Source organism: Porites lutea, chromosome 11, assembly GCF_958299795.1.
Source record: "Porites lutea chromosome 11, jaPorLute2.1, whole genome shotgun sequence".
Lineage (NCBI taxonomy): Eukaryota > Metazoa > Cnidaria > Anthozoa > Scleractinia > Poritidae > Porites > Porites lutea.
This window is the reverse complement of record NC_133211.1, coordinates 21,243,200-21,259,907: the sequence shown is the minus strand read 5'-3', so window position 1 is coordinate 21,259,907 and position 16,708 is coordinate 21,243,200. Positions and strand designations below refer to the sequence as shown.

The 16,708-nt window shown below is 38.9% G+C and overlaps 1 protein-coding gene across 1 annotated transcript; it reads right to left on the bottom strand.

Annotated features, from left to right (window-relative positions):
- Positions 1-884: 884 nt before the first annotated feature.
- LOC140951748 (protein CREG1-like) lies at positions 885-15,112 on the bottom strand. The gene is made up of 5 exons (XM_073401074.1): positions 14,832-15,112; positions 4,807-4,956; positions 3,871-4,154; positions 2,501-2,591; positions 885-2,047 (listed from the first exon to the last, which is right to left on the bottom strand). Exons 1-5 carry the CDS (start codon positions 15,073-15,075, stop codon positions 1,944-1,946), a joined length of 873 nt encoding a protein of 290 aa, XP_073257175.1. The 5' UTR covers positions 15,076-15,112; the 3' UTR covers positions 885-1,943.
- Positions 15,113-16,708: the final 1,596 nt, after the last annotated feature.

The window sequence follows — 16,708 nt, the reverse complement described above, 5'->3', positions numbered from 1 at the left end:
TACAGTCCATATTTCTTGGATCATTTCATTCCTCCCATCATAAAAATTTATCAAAAATTCGACAAATTGGGACTATTTTTTTTTTGTAAATTAGAATCAATGTACATGATTGTTGAAATTATGTCCTCTTTATGGAATAATCCCATGATTCCTCTCTCCTCACCTATTGCCTTTTCTTTGCAGAAAATTTGCGGAAACGGACTGTTATTGCAAACACCATTTTCATATTTTTGTTAAGGTATGATTGTAGCTAACAAGAAATTGTCAAATTTTAGAAGATGCAAGTATTGTGAAGTAATTTATTATTTTTATCCGGTTTTGATAACATACAAAAATTGATTTACAAATTGGTTACATTCTTATTATAGTACGTGAATAACATCTATCAAGAATGCCGTCGCCACAAAGCCTGCTTGAAGACATTTCTAACCTTCTATTCTTCTCTGAAATAAAACAGCAACCAAATTCTTCCTGCTTTCCAACTTCACCTAATTATCTGATATCCGGTCACCTTGCCACCAAACCATCTCACCACCAAGACTAAAACTTTATTGTCTTGGTTTAACAGTGTTCGTCAGAGTTAAGACGCCGAACGGTTTATGTATTGGGCAAATGTAATGCAGGGCAAGGCGTAAAAGGCGTGTTTGTTTTCGTCGTTGCAAAATAAACCAACTAGTAAAGCAAAATTTCGGACAAAAGAGTGACAAATTATTGTTTTAAGAAAAATGAGTAAATGGTTTACTGAAATCATATCAAATGGAATTCATATAATTATAAAAATATATTGCTAAACTATGTAAACTATGTATGTAACTATGTAAACTATTCTTGCAAAAATTTTCTGGAGTGAGCAGTTTTACTATTTAATTTTAGCCCTCTGTGTTATTGTAATGGTTAATTTCTCCTATTTTGGGGTGGTCTGTATAGTGCAGTGTGTCTCATTTAAAAGCTGAGATTATTTTACCGTGTAATAGAGGCCTCACACTTTCACTTCAGAAGATTTTATCTAAAGGGGCTCTGTCACAGCATTTAGTTCATTTTGTTAATATAGCCAAATACCTTTGCTAATGCACTTTGGAACTGAACGTTGCTGATGAAAATACTTCTAAATGACAAAATCACAGCTTCTTATCCTAACAATATGCCTCCCAAGCATCATATCAAACATTAAAAACAAAAAAAGAACTTTGAAAACCTGTTAGGCTAACAAATTTTTAAAACCCACAATGCATCTGTTTCAATCTTCTCCAAGTTTGTCTGAGCCTTCTTTTGTATTTGCCTGGTTATTTCTTCTTCCTTTAATGTTCTGAGCATTTATTTTTATGTTTCACTCAATTTGGTGGTAGTTCGTACATTTTGGATTTTGATAAATTTCGTGACACTGCTCCTTTAGAAGCAAACTGAGCAGTGAACTAGTGCAATCCTAACCAATAAGAATTTCCCTGTGCAACAAACATTTCCCATAGTCTCTTAAGTTTCTCTTCCTGTTAGTCTTGCAAGCAGCCGTGTTTGTTTGGTCACTTAACGCTCCTCCACCAGAAGAGGAGGGGAGGAGGGGATAAGGGTTGTGTGACGAGACAAAAACAGCTGCGAGGGAGAGTATCTTCCTGAAGTTATTAGTACTATGTGCCACTGGAGTAAACCTCTCATTCTATATTAGTCATCTTCGTCAGCCATACTTCCTAGACCCACTAATTCACAAAACCTCAGTTGTTCAAAAGGTGGATAACACTATCCACTGGATAAATCTCTATCCACTGGAAAGTCCAATTCCAAACAACTGGTTTCCCTACTACTTAACCTGCTCAATACAGACACCCCATTAAAATAGACCCTTTCTATGGCCCCCCTCAGTTTCTGTATTAAATTATGGGGTTTCACGGTATTTAATTGGATGCTAATAAAGCAAACTACATTTAGCCTTCTTCATTCAATGACTATGACTACAATTTGACCTTCAGGTAGTCTTTCACTGGAATGATATCAGCCGGGCCATAAATATCTTGCAACCAGACATTGACGATTTCAAGTTTGAGTGTCTGCCAATCTGTAAAAAGAAGATAACTTGGTTACTAGACTGAGTAACTCCATCACTGACATAAAAAGTATAATAAGAAAAACAAAGATGCTATGCAATTACACTGACAATGGCAGCAAAGACGTCACTTAATCATCAACGTGCAAAGAAGGTCGTGTCCGATAGCCCGGGGCTAGGCGATTTTGCTATAGGGCTAGTGATATTTGTTCTTAACTTGCCTGACAGGCAGGTGCTGTTTTTTGGGGAAATTCAAGTTACAGAGGGATTGTAATCAATCCTGCTAATCAAAAAGGGTTTTGGGGCTAGTTAAAATGACTTGTGGGCTAGTACATGCTAGCTATAGCTTGCACGATTGGCAGGCTGTACAACTGACTTTCTTTGCACCCTGATTATAAAATAACTAAGAACTGAAATTTGGTGCAACAGGTATAAAGAAAGAATGACATTTTTGTGATAACTTACCGTGAAAATTAGGCCAAGATTTCATCACAGGATGTCTTGAAAACAAAGCATTTTGAGCAAACTTGATCTCATCAGGGCCAACATGAATAAGCTTTAAGTTTTAAGAGACAAGAAAGAATGAAACATTAGAGTCCTTCAGTTAATGCATGCTGTTTAAAACATTGATAAACATTCAATGATAAAAAAGGTGTTATTACATATAGACCTTGTCATGGTTTTGGAAGCCATCTTGATGAGTAGGCAAGCGCATGAGATATCACAGTGTTTGTACGAGAATCTGATGTCAAATAATTTCTGTAAAAAGGCTGTTCTGGAAACATTATGAATTGTAAAATAAAGCTACACAGCAAGGGATTCTAGAAAAAAATTTTTTGGGCCGTACCTGTGCTTAAATTTCTCCAAACGCTTGCTTTAGATTTTCCACATATTAATTTTGTCTGCAATTTTCCCGGGAAATTTTAGTCAGCATGAAGAAAAATTTTAGCAGACAAATGTATAGAAAATTTTAAAAAGTGGTTCTAGTGCATGTAGCTGCATGTAACGTCCTCAAATTTTCTCAGTACAATTCATATTTTTTCAGGACAGCCGTTGTACGAAAATTATTTCACATTAGATTCTCATACAAACACTGTAATTTCTCATGTGGTTGGCTACTCATCAAGACGGCTTCCAAAACTGTGGCAAGATCTATTGGAAGCAGAACATGTATACAACAAGAACACCCTTACAGCGGTGTTTAAGTCTCGCTTGCTTGGAGATTAGATCGAGAAATGAGCAGGCGATTAATTCTACATGAAACAGGATTTACTCACTAAAGGTTTTTCACTCCTTACTTCTGGATATTTACTTTTTATTTGTTTCTGAATTGATTTAGTACGCATGTTATACGTCTGCTGTCGCAGGCTATACGTGTGTATAAATACACGAAAATTCAAGGGCCTTGATTCCGGAGAAATTACATCATTGCCAGAGATCAAAAATGGGATTTACATGGCATCTCATTTTGATCATTGCCAAAAATAGACCGCATGCTCATCACAAGACCATTTGCATACAATGAAAGTTTACAACACCCAACCAGTTAGTCTTTTGCTAATAAAGTTTTCCTTTTTTTTCGACCACCGAAGTGTTCACATGTTCCAAAGTAATCAATGCTTCCAAGCGATAGAATTCATCGACAGACGCATTCTTCACAAAACATGCATGGCTTTGGTCACGCAACGATTCTTATTCCCAGTTTCCACGGTCTCCACTAGGAACGCCTGGGACCACAACGGTCGTTTTGTGTACTAAATAAGGAAGAAAAAAACCCGCTTGCATATTATGAGTCTTGCTGCTTAGGCTAAAACATTAAAATGCAATTTACTTACCTTTCCTGTGAGAGACACTCTAGAGCAAAGTGGTTCCTCTGGGTCCCAGTCATGTTCCTTGCAGTAATCACTTTGTGCTTCAGAAACTGACAGACTTGCCCAGTTGTTTTTCTTTATGTTTGTGCATATAGGGTCAAAATTTGACAGATAAAAGTATGGTATCCCTGTGCTATTATCAACAGTCCCATCACTGAATGATGTAACCACACTAAAAGGAGCTCCATTCAGTGCCACAGAGATAGTTGAGATAGATCCCCAGATAGTGTTGTGCACAATGTACCTTGCTGTAGACCAAAATAATATTAAAGAGGGGAGTTTACTTAACGTGACCAAATACAATTTTGGCCAAGATATAAAAGCTCGAGACATTGTTGACTAGCAGTCTCTAGATAGGCTTTTGCACATTATGCTAGCATTTTTTCGAGCATTTTAGTGAGGGAAAAGCATTGAGCATTATTGGAGCATTTTAGTGGCATTTTTCCCGGAAAATTAATTTTTCCGAGAAAATAAAATAGAAAATAACTTTTTTCAGGAGCCCATGCCCCACGAGCTCCTGCGTTTTTAAAGAAAATGAAGACTACAACTCAAAATTCACAAAAAATCTAATACAGCTGTTTTTTTGGCTGTATTTATGAACTTGTACACGTTGTCGTTGTTACTTGCAACACTTGCACGTTTTTGTGTGTGTAAACTTTGAAATTAATTAAAAAAACCGCTTGTATAATGAGCATTATCCGAGCATTTTAGTGACTTTTTTGGGGAGACCCAGCATTTTAGTGGGAAAAATGGAGCATTAAGGTGGAGCATTTTAGTGGCGAAGCAAAAGTATAATGTACAAAAGCCTGTCTCTAGAAGGAGATATATATATGCATGTCGCCCTAATCACGTCACGGGGGCTCAGGGATTTTTTTTACAGCAGCTTTCTCTATGACTCACCTGTTTTTGCCTTTTCTGATCTTGGAGGGGGATTGTAAGAAGCAGAACTTTTAACACTAGAAATCCTGCCCCTCATCTGGTGTAGAGGCCTATCCCTTGTACTGTAATGTGGCTTGTCCTCATCTTGAAAGATTTCAAGCTCATAATAACCTAAATTAAAACAATAAAAAATAGCCAAAGAAAAATCAAGTTTCACCCAGTTGTTCCAAGAGAAACTGTGGGCAGGTATAAAAATAAAAAAATTCCGCTAAATTGTGGAATCAACCACTTAAATCAGTGAATAACAGTCCCTATGAGCTCCAGTGGCTTAACCCATTCGCCCCTGAGCCGCCCGTGCGGATCCACGTCCTTTCTACTGCTTGTGACGTCATCAGTTTTATCGGTCAGGGGCAACGTTGTCCGCTAACTTCTGTAGAGTGAAGAGATCTTTCAAACCATACCAGAATGAGCAAATTCAGTCAAGGACACCGGAGAAAAAGGACATAAACCATGTAACATTGACCTGAAAATTTCCATGGAAATCTTGTTCCATTGCCCACCTACCCTTCCTTTCACCTAATCCTAAGATCCTAAAAGCTTTCCTAAAAACTCTTCCCACCAAAATGAAGCCTGCTACTAAATGCCCAGCAAGAGAAAAAAAACGAGGCAAGAAAAGTGAAAAAAGAGGGGAGGAGAGAAAGCAAAAAGTAAAAGTCAAGACTGCTGTGTCACTTTTAAACCCAACTGCTTTCTGCGCATGCCCGAACTTCGCAAGCTAACAGTTTGCATTTGCATTGGATCAGAAGACCATAAAGTACAACCTGTAAACAGTTTTGTGGTAAGTTTTAGCTCTTTGTAGCATGACAGTGACCAGAAAAACACTCGACTAGCTTCAAAACACATTTTTCGGCAAAATCTCCTGGAGCGAATGGGTTAAAAGGGCCACTTATTATTTGGGCGTGGCCCAAATAGAGTAATGGAAACGGCTTGTTTTGATGCAAATGTGCAATAGGCACGCAATACGTGCTAACGTAAACAAGGCAAGTAAACAAACGAAGCGAGGCGGATGTCATGGCATGTGGGAAAGAAAGCTCTGCTAACACACGGCACTTTATCGCCCTTTTACGATCTCAAAAGTTAATCTGAATCTTTAGCATTTTTGCCTCATCGAAATTTGGAAGTCTGAAGTCCATGGATGAAATCTATCAAAAATATTTGGAATATTAACGTCCGGTTTTGGCCACAATAAGATCACAAGCAACGAACCTTGAAACACAGAAACTCACAAAACGGATCGAAATCCACCAATCACAAATCACAAACAATGACCTTTGAACCCGTTAAAGAAAACTTTCGTTTCCTAAGAGGTCCGCTAAGATGATTGGCGTCTGACATTTTTTTGACGAGAGGATCGAAATGCACCAATCATAGAAAGACAGTTTTAATTGCATGTTTCCTAAGAGGTCATCTGGATTTGCTGTTTTTCTTTATTTTATGTCCATTTTCTTTTTCTTATTTTGTGATTGGTCGATTTTGTTAGGTCGAGTGGATAATCCAATGAGGGACGATTCGGATATCGTTTGATCCGAAATTTTTCGAAGCAGCAGTAAGAAACAGTTTGGCCGTAACATTTGGCCGCGGCGTTTCGAGGAACGTGTTAATAAAATGTTCAATCATGTTATCCCGGGTTAAACTTACAAATGCACACACTGTTCGTGGTAAGCCCACACTAAAAAATAACACTGAGTGTTTTCGGAATGGGCGTTGACCACCTTATACAGCCTATAGCACAACTACAAGCTTCATATCTTAAAGATACGGCAGACTTTATTAACTTCATCGAGAGGATTAAACTGCCTAAAAGTGCCATACTTGTTTCAATGGACGTCACAAGCGTATACACAAACATACCACAAGAGAGGGTATTACCACTGTATCCCTTGCATACGAAGAATTTCACCAAGGAAACCCTCCAGTCGCTATCAGGTTTTTAAGCGAAATGCTTAGTCTGATACTACTAGAAAACTCGTTCCAATTTAACGAGAAAGATTATCTTCAAACCCATGGAACAGCCATGGGCACGAAAATGGCCGTACCCTTTGCTACCATCTTCATGGCCAAAATAGAAAAAGAAATACTCAGACAGAACAGCATTACGCCCATCTTTTGGAGAAGGTTTATATCAGTTCATATCAGTATGGGACACAAGCAGAAAAAAAATAGAAGAATTCCTTCTAAAGACAAACAACTTCCATCCTACAATCAAATTCACGGCTGAAATATCAGAACCAGAGACTACATTCTTGGACACGAAAGCAGCGAAAGTGTACAAAGGTGTCAGATTCAACAAGGATTCTCTCCTTGACGTGCGAACACACTTCAAGCCTACAGAGACATTCCAATACACGAATTTCTATTCGTGTCACCCACCAGGCGTCACTAAAAGCTTCATCAAAGGAGAAGCTTTAAGGCTTCTAAGAACAAATTTCTCTGAAATCTCTTTTGACGAGAACATGAGGAATTTTTCAACATGCCTCAAGAATAGAGATTTACGCAGCTACAACTGCAGAAAAACATCTCTCAGAGGTCATTTTCGCAGACAGAAAGAAAGCACTAGACCCGGTGGGGGGGGGGGGGGGGGTACTTTAGGAATTTCTTGGTAGGGATGTGCCGCTAGGACCCTGGAACCCTTAACCTATACCAGAGCCAGTTCAGCTGAATTTTGCTACCCTATACTAGAGTTAACTCCCCAAATCCCCCCTATCCTAGAGTAGCTGTTTTCCAGAAATTACAGAGGTCACTAGCACAGTCTAGCCAAAACAAAACCTTATACCACAATTCCCATTCTAGATACAATCTTCAACCAACTGATCAGTTTACTGAAAAATGACACCTTATTCTAGACCCAAACGCTCTGATTTATATACCCTATCCTAGAGTAAACTGCTTGAAAACCATACATACCTTTCACAGCGGCACACACCTATAGAGCCCATATATGGCAATACCCCCCCCCCCCCCCCTCGGGGCACTAGAACAGAGAAACAAGAATGCACGTAAGAAAATACTACCCTTTGTAACGCAATACCACCCTGCGTTACCCAACCTCAAGAACATACTCATGGGGAAATGTCGCCTTATACAGAACCAACCATACCTGAGAAACATCTCCCTCATTTCAAATCGCAAAGGAAAATCCCTAAAAGACACTCAAGTAAGAGCTAAACTATAAAGGTTTTAGGACCAATCTATTTGCGAACTACAGGAGTCGTGCAGCCCCGTCAACACTTTTAACCCTTGAATTCCAACCTCGGTTTCAGTCCCTCTCGGAAACAAAACTGATCAAAAATTGTCGTCTCCCTTCTTGATTTAAAAAAACATGCCTCTTGATTTAGAAAACGTGACTCTTGATACACGACATGAAACACGTGGGAATTGAAATTAAATTCTACAATCTTGACACATTCAAAAAGCAAATTGAAGTTAATTTTATCGATCTTGATAGTAATTTGGTGGATTTGCATCTTTGATATTTTGTCACTTTTGGCGTAGCATAAACGTAAAGAAAAACAAAGGAAATTATCAAGACATTCAATGACATCAAAGACTCATGGACCCCATAGATGTAATAACAAATCGGAATATCAGAAGTGTACGCGTAAAATGGATAAGAGTTTGAACAGAGGAATGTTTAACAAGTTTGAGAGTCGCAAGATTTGTGTAGCTGGTTATCAGTGTGACACTAGTGATTTTGATTTTTGCATTGCGGAACACAACGAGTTGCCTGTGATAAAAATCTGTTCCGATGAAGGAAGAGACGATTGTCAACAATTCAAAAAGGGACTGAGGCTTCTTTTGGAACTACTGTGATAACTGCAACAATTCTTTTTACTATTTCAATTTTGTTTAGCAGGGTGACGGTTAATGTACTTGTTTTTGTATTGCGTGTTGTGTGTTTTCATCTAATATGTGTATATTGTGACGCGGTACATATACGATGCTCTGCGAATGGATTTTGCATTATAAGCAAGTTTTGTGTTAGAGTGCTTTGATGGCAGCGAGGTGACGACAAGAAGGAAAATTGTGTTGTGGAGGAAATAAAAGAGGTTGAATTGAGATCTCGTCGTGGGAAATTTATTTATGACAGAACTTACAACTCCATTGGTTTAAATCAGGTTTAATAGTCAATTATATTTTCGGCAAGACAATTTACCATGAAATCGGGATTGTAATTCGAAACTCGCGTTGTTTTCAAAATTTGCATAAATCGGGCGTTGCTAGGAAATATTAGGGGCGCTTTCCATTTAGGAAAAAAACCCGGAAATTTCGGTGGGAGCAAAAGTGGAATTTCCGATTGGTAAAAAGTTGTTCCATTTGGTCGTAAACCCCGGTACGTCGCGGTGCCCGACGGTGGACCTGGAACTGGTACAAACTACGAGAAACATAAATGGAACACGATACTCCGTTCGGAAATTCCAACCGGGGAAACGGGACCACCTTTTTAGATTTTCCACTTTTTCTGGGAATTTTCCAGTGGGATGAACCGACGAAACGTGTTCCATTTACCGCCGAACCGGAAATTCCGGAAATTTTGACTAAATGGAAAGCGCCCTGGGTTACAAGCGCTTCGAAATACTGTACCTTCAAAACGGCATAGCATTTACTTGTTGTGCTATATTTTTCAAAACCATCGATCGATTCTAGCTCAAAAACTCTCAAAGCGGCGGTTTAAATGTTAAAGCCCGTGCTGGTTGAAATCGTCTCTTGTTTGTTTTCAAAAGATTTAGGATGGATCAAATCGACTTTGGATCGATTATTATTTTATCGGCTTGTGGTATGAACGAAACGTTTTTCTTCTCGATAAAGTTTCATTCAACAAATTTAGAAAGATTTACTTGACTTTTCATATGTGGAACGAACTGACTTTTTTGTGGAACGAACTGACTGTTTTCTGGAACGATCTGACCATGGAACGAAATGATCCGTTACCCTCCTGCACTTAGCAGACTACCGATGAACAAATTAAAGTCTTTGTTACAGAAAACACGGAAAGTGACACTTTTTGTATGGAAGAGTATTCGGAAAAATACACCATTGTCGTCTGAAATTCATTGTTACGTTAAAAATAGAAAAGGTTTACACGGGTTAATTTTGGCCAATTTAAGCTTTGTACTCATAGAGACGAATCCAGGACCTTTAGTTTATCTAGATGCTACAAAAACAGTTAATGTTCCATACTGTCAAGGAAATGTTACAGTATTTGGGGAAAATGCTGGACAACAATGTGTCGCAATGAGTTACTGTAAGATAACAAAGATTACTTCAGTCGATGATATGACTCAAATATATGGTTATATTCTAGTCTGCCACTGCTTGCAAGACAATCTAGGTTAATGTTAACAGAATTACCAGGAATGATTACAGTGTTTGAGCAATTTTTCCACCTTGAATACAGTGACAGTTATACTTGTAACATCCATCACTACTGTATATGCCACTCAAAGGATACTGCATTTGAAACACTCTTGGCACTGAACTACAACTCATTCATTTTAACGGTGGCAATTATTGGTGCTGGTATCTACAGCATTGAGGCTGGGGAATATGTACTTGATTCTCGTGCTAGAGATATGTATTATAACAGTCATAGTGAAGGGACATGTGTATTGTTGGAAATACCATCCATGCATAAATTAGTACAATATTTTCAGGTTCTACATAGGAATGAGGATATATATGAACTTAAAGGTGTACATGTTGCTAACTTTGAACCTCATCTTTCCTCAAGCAATGTTGAACATTGTAGTATATCAAATGTTAATAGTTACCAATGTTCCTGTAAACAGTGCTGCCCTATAGCAGTTTATGCAATGTGTTACTCTCTTATTAATCCTTGTGGATACTGGACTTAAGGAACTTTATTTGCCCTTGTTAGTAACCGGAATACACTGTAGAATGTGATGGGTGTGAAAACACATCTTTCAGTATCAGTGGAGCTGAGATAAATCTTACTGTCCGGGCTGTAACCACTTATGTCCTATGTAGCAATTTGGCTCCAAGCATGTCTGCATTGGAGGTGTGCATATTTTCAAACATTGTCACGAAATGACACTATAATTTTTGTTGTGGATTGGGACATACTGTATAAGCAGTGTGGTTCAGCAAACAAGTGGAGTAAAGGATTTGTCCTCTCTGGTAAGATATGATGACAGTTCTTTAGCTGCAATAAGGCATGTTCAAAGTATCATACCCGTAGTACCACCACGCCCAAATACACGCTCCCACAGCCTCTTGTTACCATATCATGAAATAACAAAAGTGTCTGTATTATTTTTTCACTCTTCTGATAAGGTACCCTGCGAACAGAGTCTCCTTCGATCTTCCTAGATAAGTGTAAAACGATATTTTTGGGTATAAGTTAATACCAAAATGAAAATACCTTTATCGAATAAGGAACGTTAATGAATCATCAAGCATTGCTATTTTAATATATTTTAATTATTATTGTCACTGAGTAGAGTGTTTTGAGTTGTTATATAAATACGTGCTACTAGAATGTACTGGGCTTACAAAAGCTGTTTGTCTTTCGTTAATAAGGTTTGCCCTTTCTCTGTAAAGATGCTCTTTTGGACGTCGGTTTCTCTTTGCACACGTGCCGCTATCCAATTAAGAAATGATGCTTTTTGTTTAAACTGAGCCCACACAGAGGTTCTTAATCTAATTAGTTCTGGTAAATTTAACGACATTTGTTTGTTATCTTACATCAATTGGCTTAATTGGTTTTTCCTAAATCTTTAGAAGCTTGACCTTACCAAGTTGTCTTTTCCTGGACATTCCTATTTTTACTATCTTTCGCGTATTTAGTGGTTTGATCGAAACTTCAGTGCGCTTCCAAAAGAAAACCTCGTCCAACAGACTATCTTAGTTAACTCGTTGTGATAAACAAGCTTTTGTTACTGCCTAGTTCAATCTACTTGCTAAAAGTTGTAACGAGTGATATCTTTGTTTAAAGGCTTTCGCAATGTAAATATCTTGCTAATTGATTTTTGATTAGAGATTTGTAAACAATCTTTTAGTTAATATATGGAAAAAGGCGGGACTAATTACCATTGTACGATATTCCAACAAGAAGCTTTTAAACGACAACTTAAGCATTGTACGCGAATTGACAAATTGTACATTTTAAAGTAACGATATTGTACATATGTGATTTTCATTCATGTAAACATTCCTTGTAATTTTTGTGTCTCTCTGACTGTTTTGTTTTGACTGGACAATTGTTGGACAAAAGTGAATTTTGGAGTTTTAACTGATTTTCCTATTACGACACAACCTCGAAGGAAAATATGTTAATAATTCTTATAGCCAATCGAATTTTTACTGATGTAAGATTATTTTAAGTTGAGTAAGATTGGCAGCCTTCAGATTCAGTCAGGATAAAAGGAGCTGTAACTAGCTCTTGTCAGAGAGATACTGCTAGCCCTGATTGTGAAAAGTTGAGCAACAAGTTATCTACATTAAAACAAGTTTAAAGAGACAAAACGTTTGAGTTCATTGTAGAGGATTACTGTTCCCCCAAGTTTCCTACTACATAAGTCTGGAAGAGGAAGGAACCTCTGCTGACATCCTCCATAATTCACATCGAGCATGCTCCAAATTCAGATTTTTCTGTGACGTCAATCAAACCGTTACCGTAGCATCCACTGTGTTTGTCAGCAAATGTAAATGTTAGCGGGAACGAACCAGTTCGTTTTCACCCTTCCGTATCTTTGTTTCCTCTGGATTTGGAAGCTCTATAGGAACAATTTCACCTTTGGAATCTATACTTGCCATGTTTCAATATAAAGAAGATAAAAAAACTTATAACTAAAACTTACGGTGCTTTTCAAAAACAAAGCAATGAACCTTGAAACACAGAAACACACAAAAGGGATCGAAATCCACTAGTCACCAATCATAAATAAACCACGGCCTTTCGTTTCCTAATAGTTTTGCTAAAATGTAAAGGCCCTAGAAAGCGAAGAAAGCACCGCTACTTCAGATTGTGATTGACGTCGCAGAAAAACACAAAATCCAAAGACGCTTTTGGCATCACAGGTCGGTTATTATCAAAAAACAGCTGTAAAAGCATTGATCATTTAAATGCAACATGGATTCTGTAGCCTCATGATCTTATTTTGAATTAATGTTATGAATGAGCAAACACCAAAGAATAGGCATAGATATTGTTTCGTAAATATTTTTATTCCAAACCCATTTGTTTATCCTTCCAAGAACTTCATGTAACACTTAACTGGATTGGGGATACGTTCACGCAAGTAAAATCGGCTAAGCACACGGTTAAATCCAAAACAAAATCCATCTCAAGTCTGGGTGCATTTTCCAATTTTTCTAAAACTGCTCATTCAATCTATATTTTTCTCAAAATTCCCCGGGGGGGGGGGGGGGTACTGCCATATATGGGCTATATAGGTATGTGCCGCTGTGAAGGGTATGGTTTTCAAGCAGTTTACTATAGGATAGGGTATATAAATCAGAGCGTTTGGCTCTAGAATAGGGTATCATTTTTCAGGAAACTGATCAGTTGGTTGAAGATTTTATCTAGACTAGGTACACAGCTACTCTAGGATAGGGGGGATTTGGGGAGTTTACTCTAGTATAGGGTAGCAAAATTCAGCTGAACTAGCTCTTGTAAAGGTTAAGGGTTCCAGGCTCCCAGCGGCACATCCCCACCCAGAAATTCCTAAAGTGCCCCCCCCCCCCCCCCCCGGGAAAAATTCCTGCATGAAATTGCAGCGGCAGCTGTTTGTTTTGTTATGGAGCGTGGGCGCAGAAAGAGTCAGCAAAACTCCAGAATATGCGTGCGTGCACCCGTACAGGTAAAACTGGTTTATCCAGTACGAAACTTGTCTGACTCATCCAAATCGCTGGATGATCGGCAGATCAAATAGCCTCCCACGCAGACGTTATTAGGGGTTCGTCACGCGTTCCTGCCCCACGAACGTCTGCTGACTTGAGCGGTAAAAAACGTAGACCAATCACAGCAGACTTCCAGATCTGGGAAATGCGCTTTGGACCTTGAGAAATTTTGCGCTTGACTTTATAGCTCCAGAAAAGATCAGAAAGGTCTCACGGAAGGTGGAGACCTTACAGTTTCTGCAGTTTTAGAACAAACTACTCAGTTAACTCACAAGCCTTCGTACTAGTGGCTACCCCACAATATCATTGAAAAAACTTTCTCGGAGGTTAAATTTGCTGAACGGAAGTCGGCTTTACTACAAAACAATAACGTGTGAAAAAATTCTGCCTTTTGTCCAGTCCTACAAGGTAACCCTGCTGTTGCATCACCCAAAGAAAAACTTTATGAGCAAATGACTTCTAATCCAGCCTTTACAGAGGGAAATATACAAAAACCCAACGCTTATCTCCTGGATTTTTCGTTCGGAGCAAAAATCTTTGGTCACGCATCACACTCTACGGAGCTTGTGCGTATTTGTTTGGCTTGTCAACACTTTGAATTGGATCTCCGATAATCTGCATGTGATCACCAGCTGATATTTGCAAACAATGGGACAGGAATTTATCTTTCTGTTCAGCAGACGTTCGTGGGGCAGGAACGCGTGACGAACCCCTAAGAACGTCTGCGTGGGAGGCTAAAGAACAAAGGAACTTGAAGATGTCGGCAGAGTCGCTTCCTCTTCCTCCAGCGGCGAAGAGCGAGGAGAAACGCATGTTTTCGCAGGCTATGAAGATGTCGGCAGAGTCTCTTCCTCTTTCCCGACTCATTTAGGAAAGATCGAAGCGACTCTGCTAGCAGGGTACTGTAAGGTGGACCATGGAAAATGATGTGACCAGGATCGGGATTTGGCCGATGAAAACGTTCGGGATTTCGAGATAAAGGGAAAATTTTGGCGGGATGATGGCGGGATTAAAGAACCGAGGGTGACTGGCATCTCTGAGTAAAAAGAACCTTCAATAAAGGGGGGGGGGGGGGGGGGGTGGGGGCGGACAATAAATGGAATGGCCCAATATAAGGATAAACAAACCTCCGTTCAGTGACTGCTGATCATATCCCGTGGTTTCAAAACCATAGTAAGCTACACGCGCAAACAAACACATTCCCAGTACTAGCACAAGTACCAAAACAACAGCATGGCAGGCAAAAAACTTGCTGTGCGTATGACGTTCTCGTTTTAAAGTCACCAGAGCTTCGTCCTTCTCTTCTGTGGAGATAGGACTTTCCTCCTGGAGCTTATCAATTAGCTTGGCTTTATCCTTGTAAAAATCCATCTCAAATGCCTGTTGTTCGCACACTGAATTTCAACTCGGAAAAGTACTCCTTTCAATACCACGTCTCGTGACCCGGCCGGATAAGCCGCCGGATGCGATAGATATCACGAGACTCTCACAACTGCAAAATGCAAAATCGTTTTAGCCTGAATTTCATCCGATTACTTCGAGTCGAGAAAACGACTCGAAACAATCGGATGAATTTCAGGCTAAAATCGTTTTTGATTGGGTTGGATCTCACTTAGCCCTAACCAATCAAAAATTAGCTTTTTTCATGTACCAAAGGGCGTTATGGGTATTATGGCGGATCACCCAAAACAATTTTGGAATGTTATTTTGCTGACAAGTTTTGAAAGTGGTTTCTTACGCTAATCTTCAGCAAATGTTTGGATATTTGGTTATTGGAGGTCTGGAGATTTATCAGTATCATTTCGGGGATGCAATATAAAGTGCGAAAAGCCTGCTCGAACCATCGTGTCCACTTGACAACATATTGTTGAACGTCTCATATTCATCGTTATTTTCCGTTCGATTGCTGGCCTTATAAACAATTCTATACAATGGCGGACGATCTAGTAAGTTTTACTGAGTCACAGAAAAGAAAATTGGAAAAAGAAAGAGCAGAAATATTCCGTGAACAAGAAAGTGAGGTGAGATTACTTTGCATGTGATTAGTCGAGCTCAGCTGCCTTCTCGTTTTGGAGGCGGGAAAGCTTTTTTCCTTGTTTCTTTTCGTTGGCCCCTCTAAGATCGCCTCGGTGTAAGAACCTGTAAAACTCACGAGCGGCGTAAAACAAAGGAAACAAAGAAGTCGACACAATAGAACCTAGAAAAACAAAGGGTGCGAAACAAAGAAAAAGTTAACAGGTTCTAACCTCCAAGATCAGGTGCTGTAACTCTACAGTCTTGGTTCTTAGCAGAAGGAATAGATTTTAGCAAGACAATCAAAGCAATTTTCTTGAGGGGTATCACACTCTCTGGGAAGACAAGCAAATTTCATATTCATGTATATCAATACTAGAAATTAAAGTGAGTGAAGAAAATTCAGAAAGTTATTTGGAGAGGAATGCCATTATCAGATGCACCGTATGAGAACCATTTGAAAATTCTGAGTACAACTTCCATTTAGAACATAAACAAGGTTTCATATATAGTCAGAGAGGCGGAGTCAAAATCATTGAACTGGGATGAGCCATGATGCCGGTTACGAGCTCCCTGTGGTCTACCAGGATGTCTTGTGATGTGAGCCACAGTATAAATCATGTGACAAAATTTCAAGCTCTATCACGTGGAAAGGATTCCAAGATGAAATCGAATGCTTGTATGCTATAAAAATAGTTTTTGATCCTTTGATACCTCGTTTATGTTCAAATACACTGAAAAAGTAGCTTAGTAAATTTTATGTGATAATCAGTTTTGTGCTTGTATTTCAGGTCAGCATAGACCACAAGACGCGTCAGACCATTGAAGAAGTCATGGAGGAACCAGATCAGACGGTCTACGACCATGCGCAATGTCACGTCTGTTACGTCATGTACCAGGACTGTTACCCAAGATTCTTAGTGTCAAACTTTTTAAATGTAAACTCAAATCCTTTTTAAAGTTGTAATTTTTATAGTTTGTTTGTTGTTTT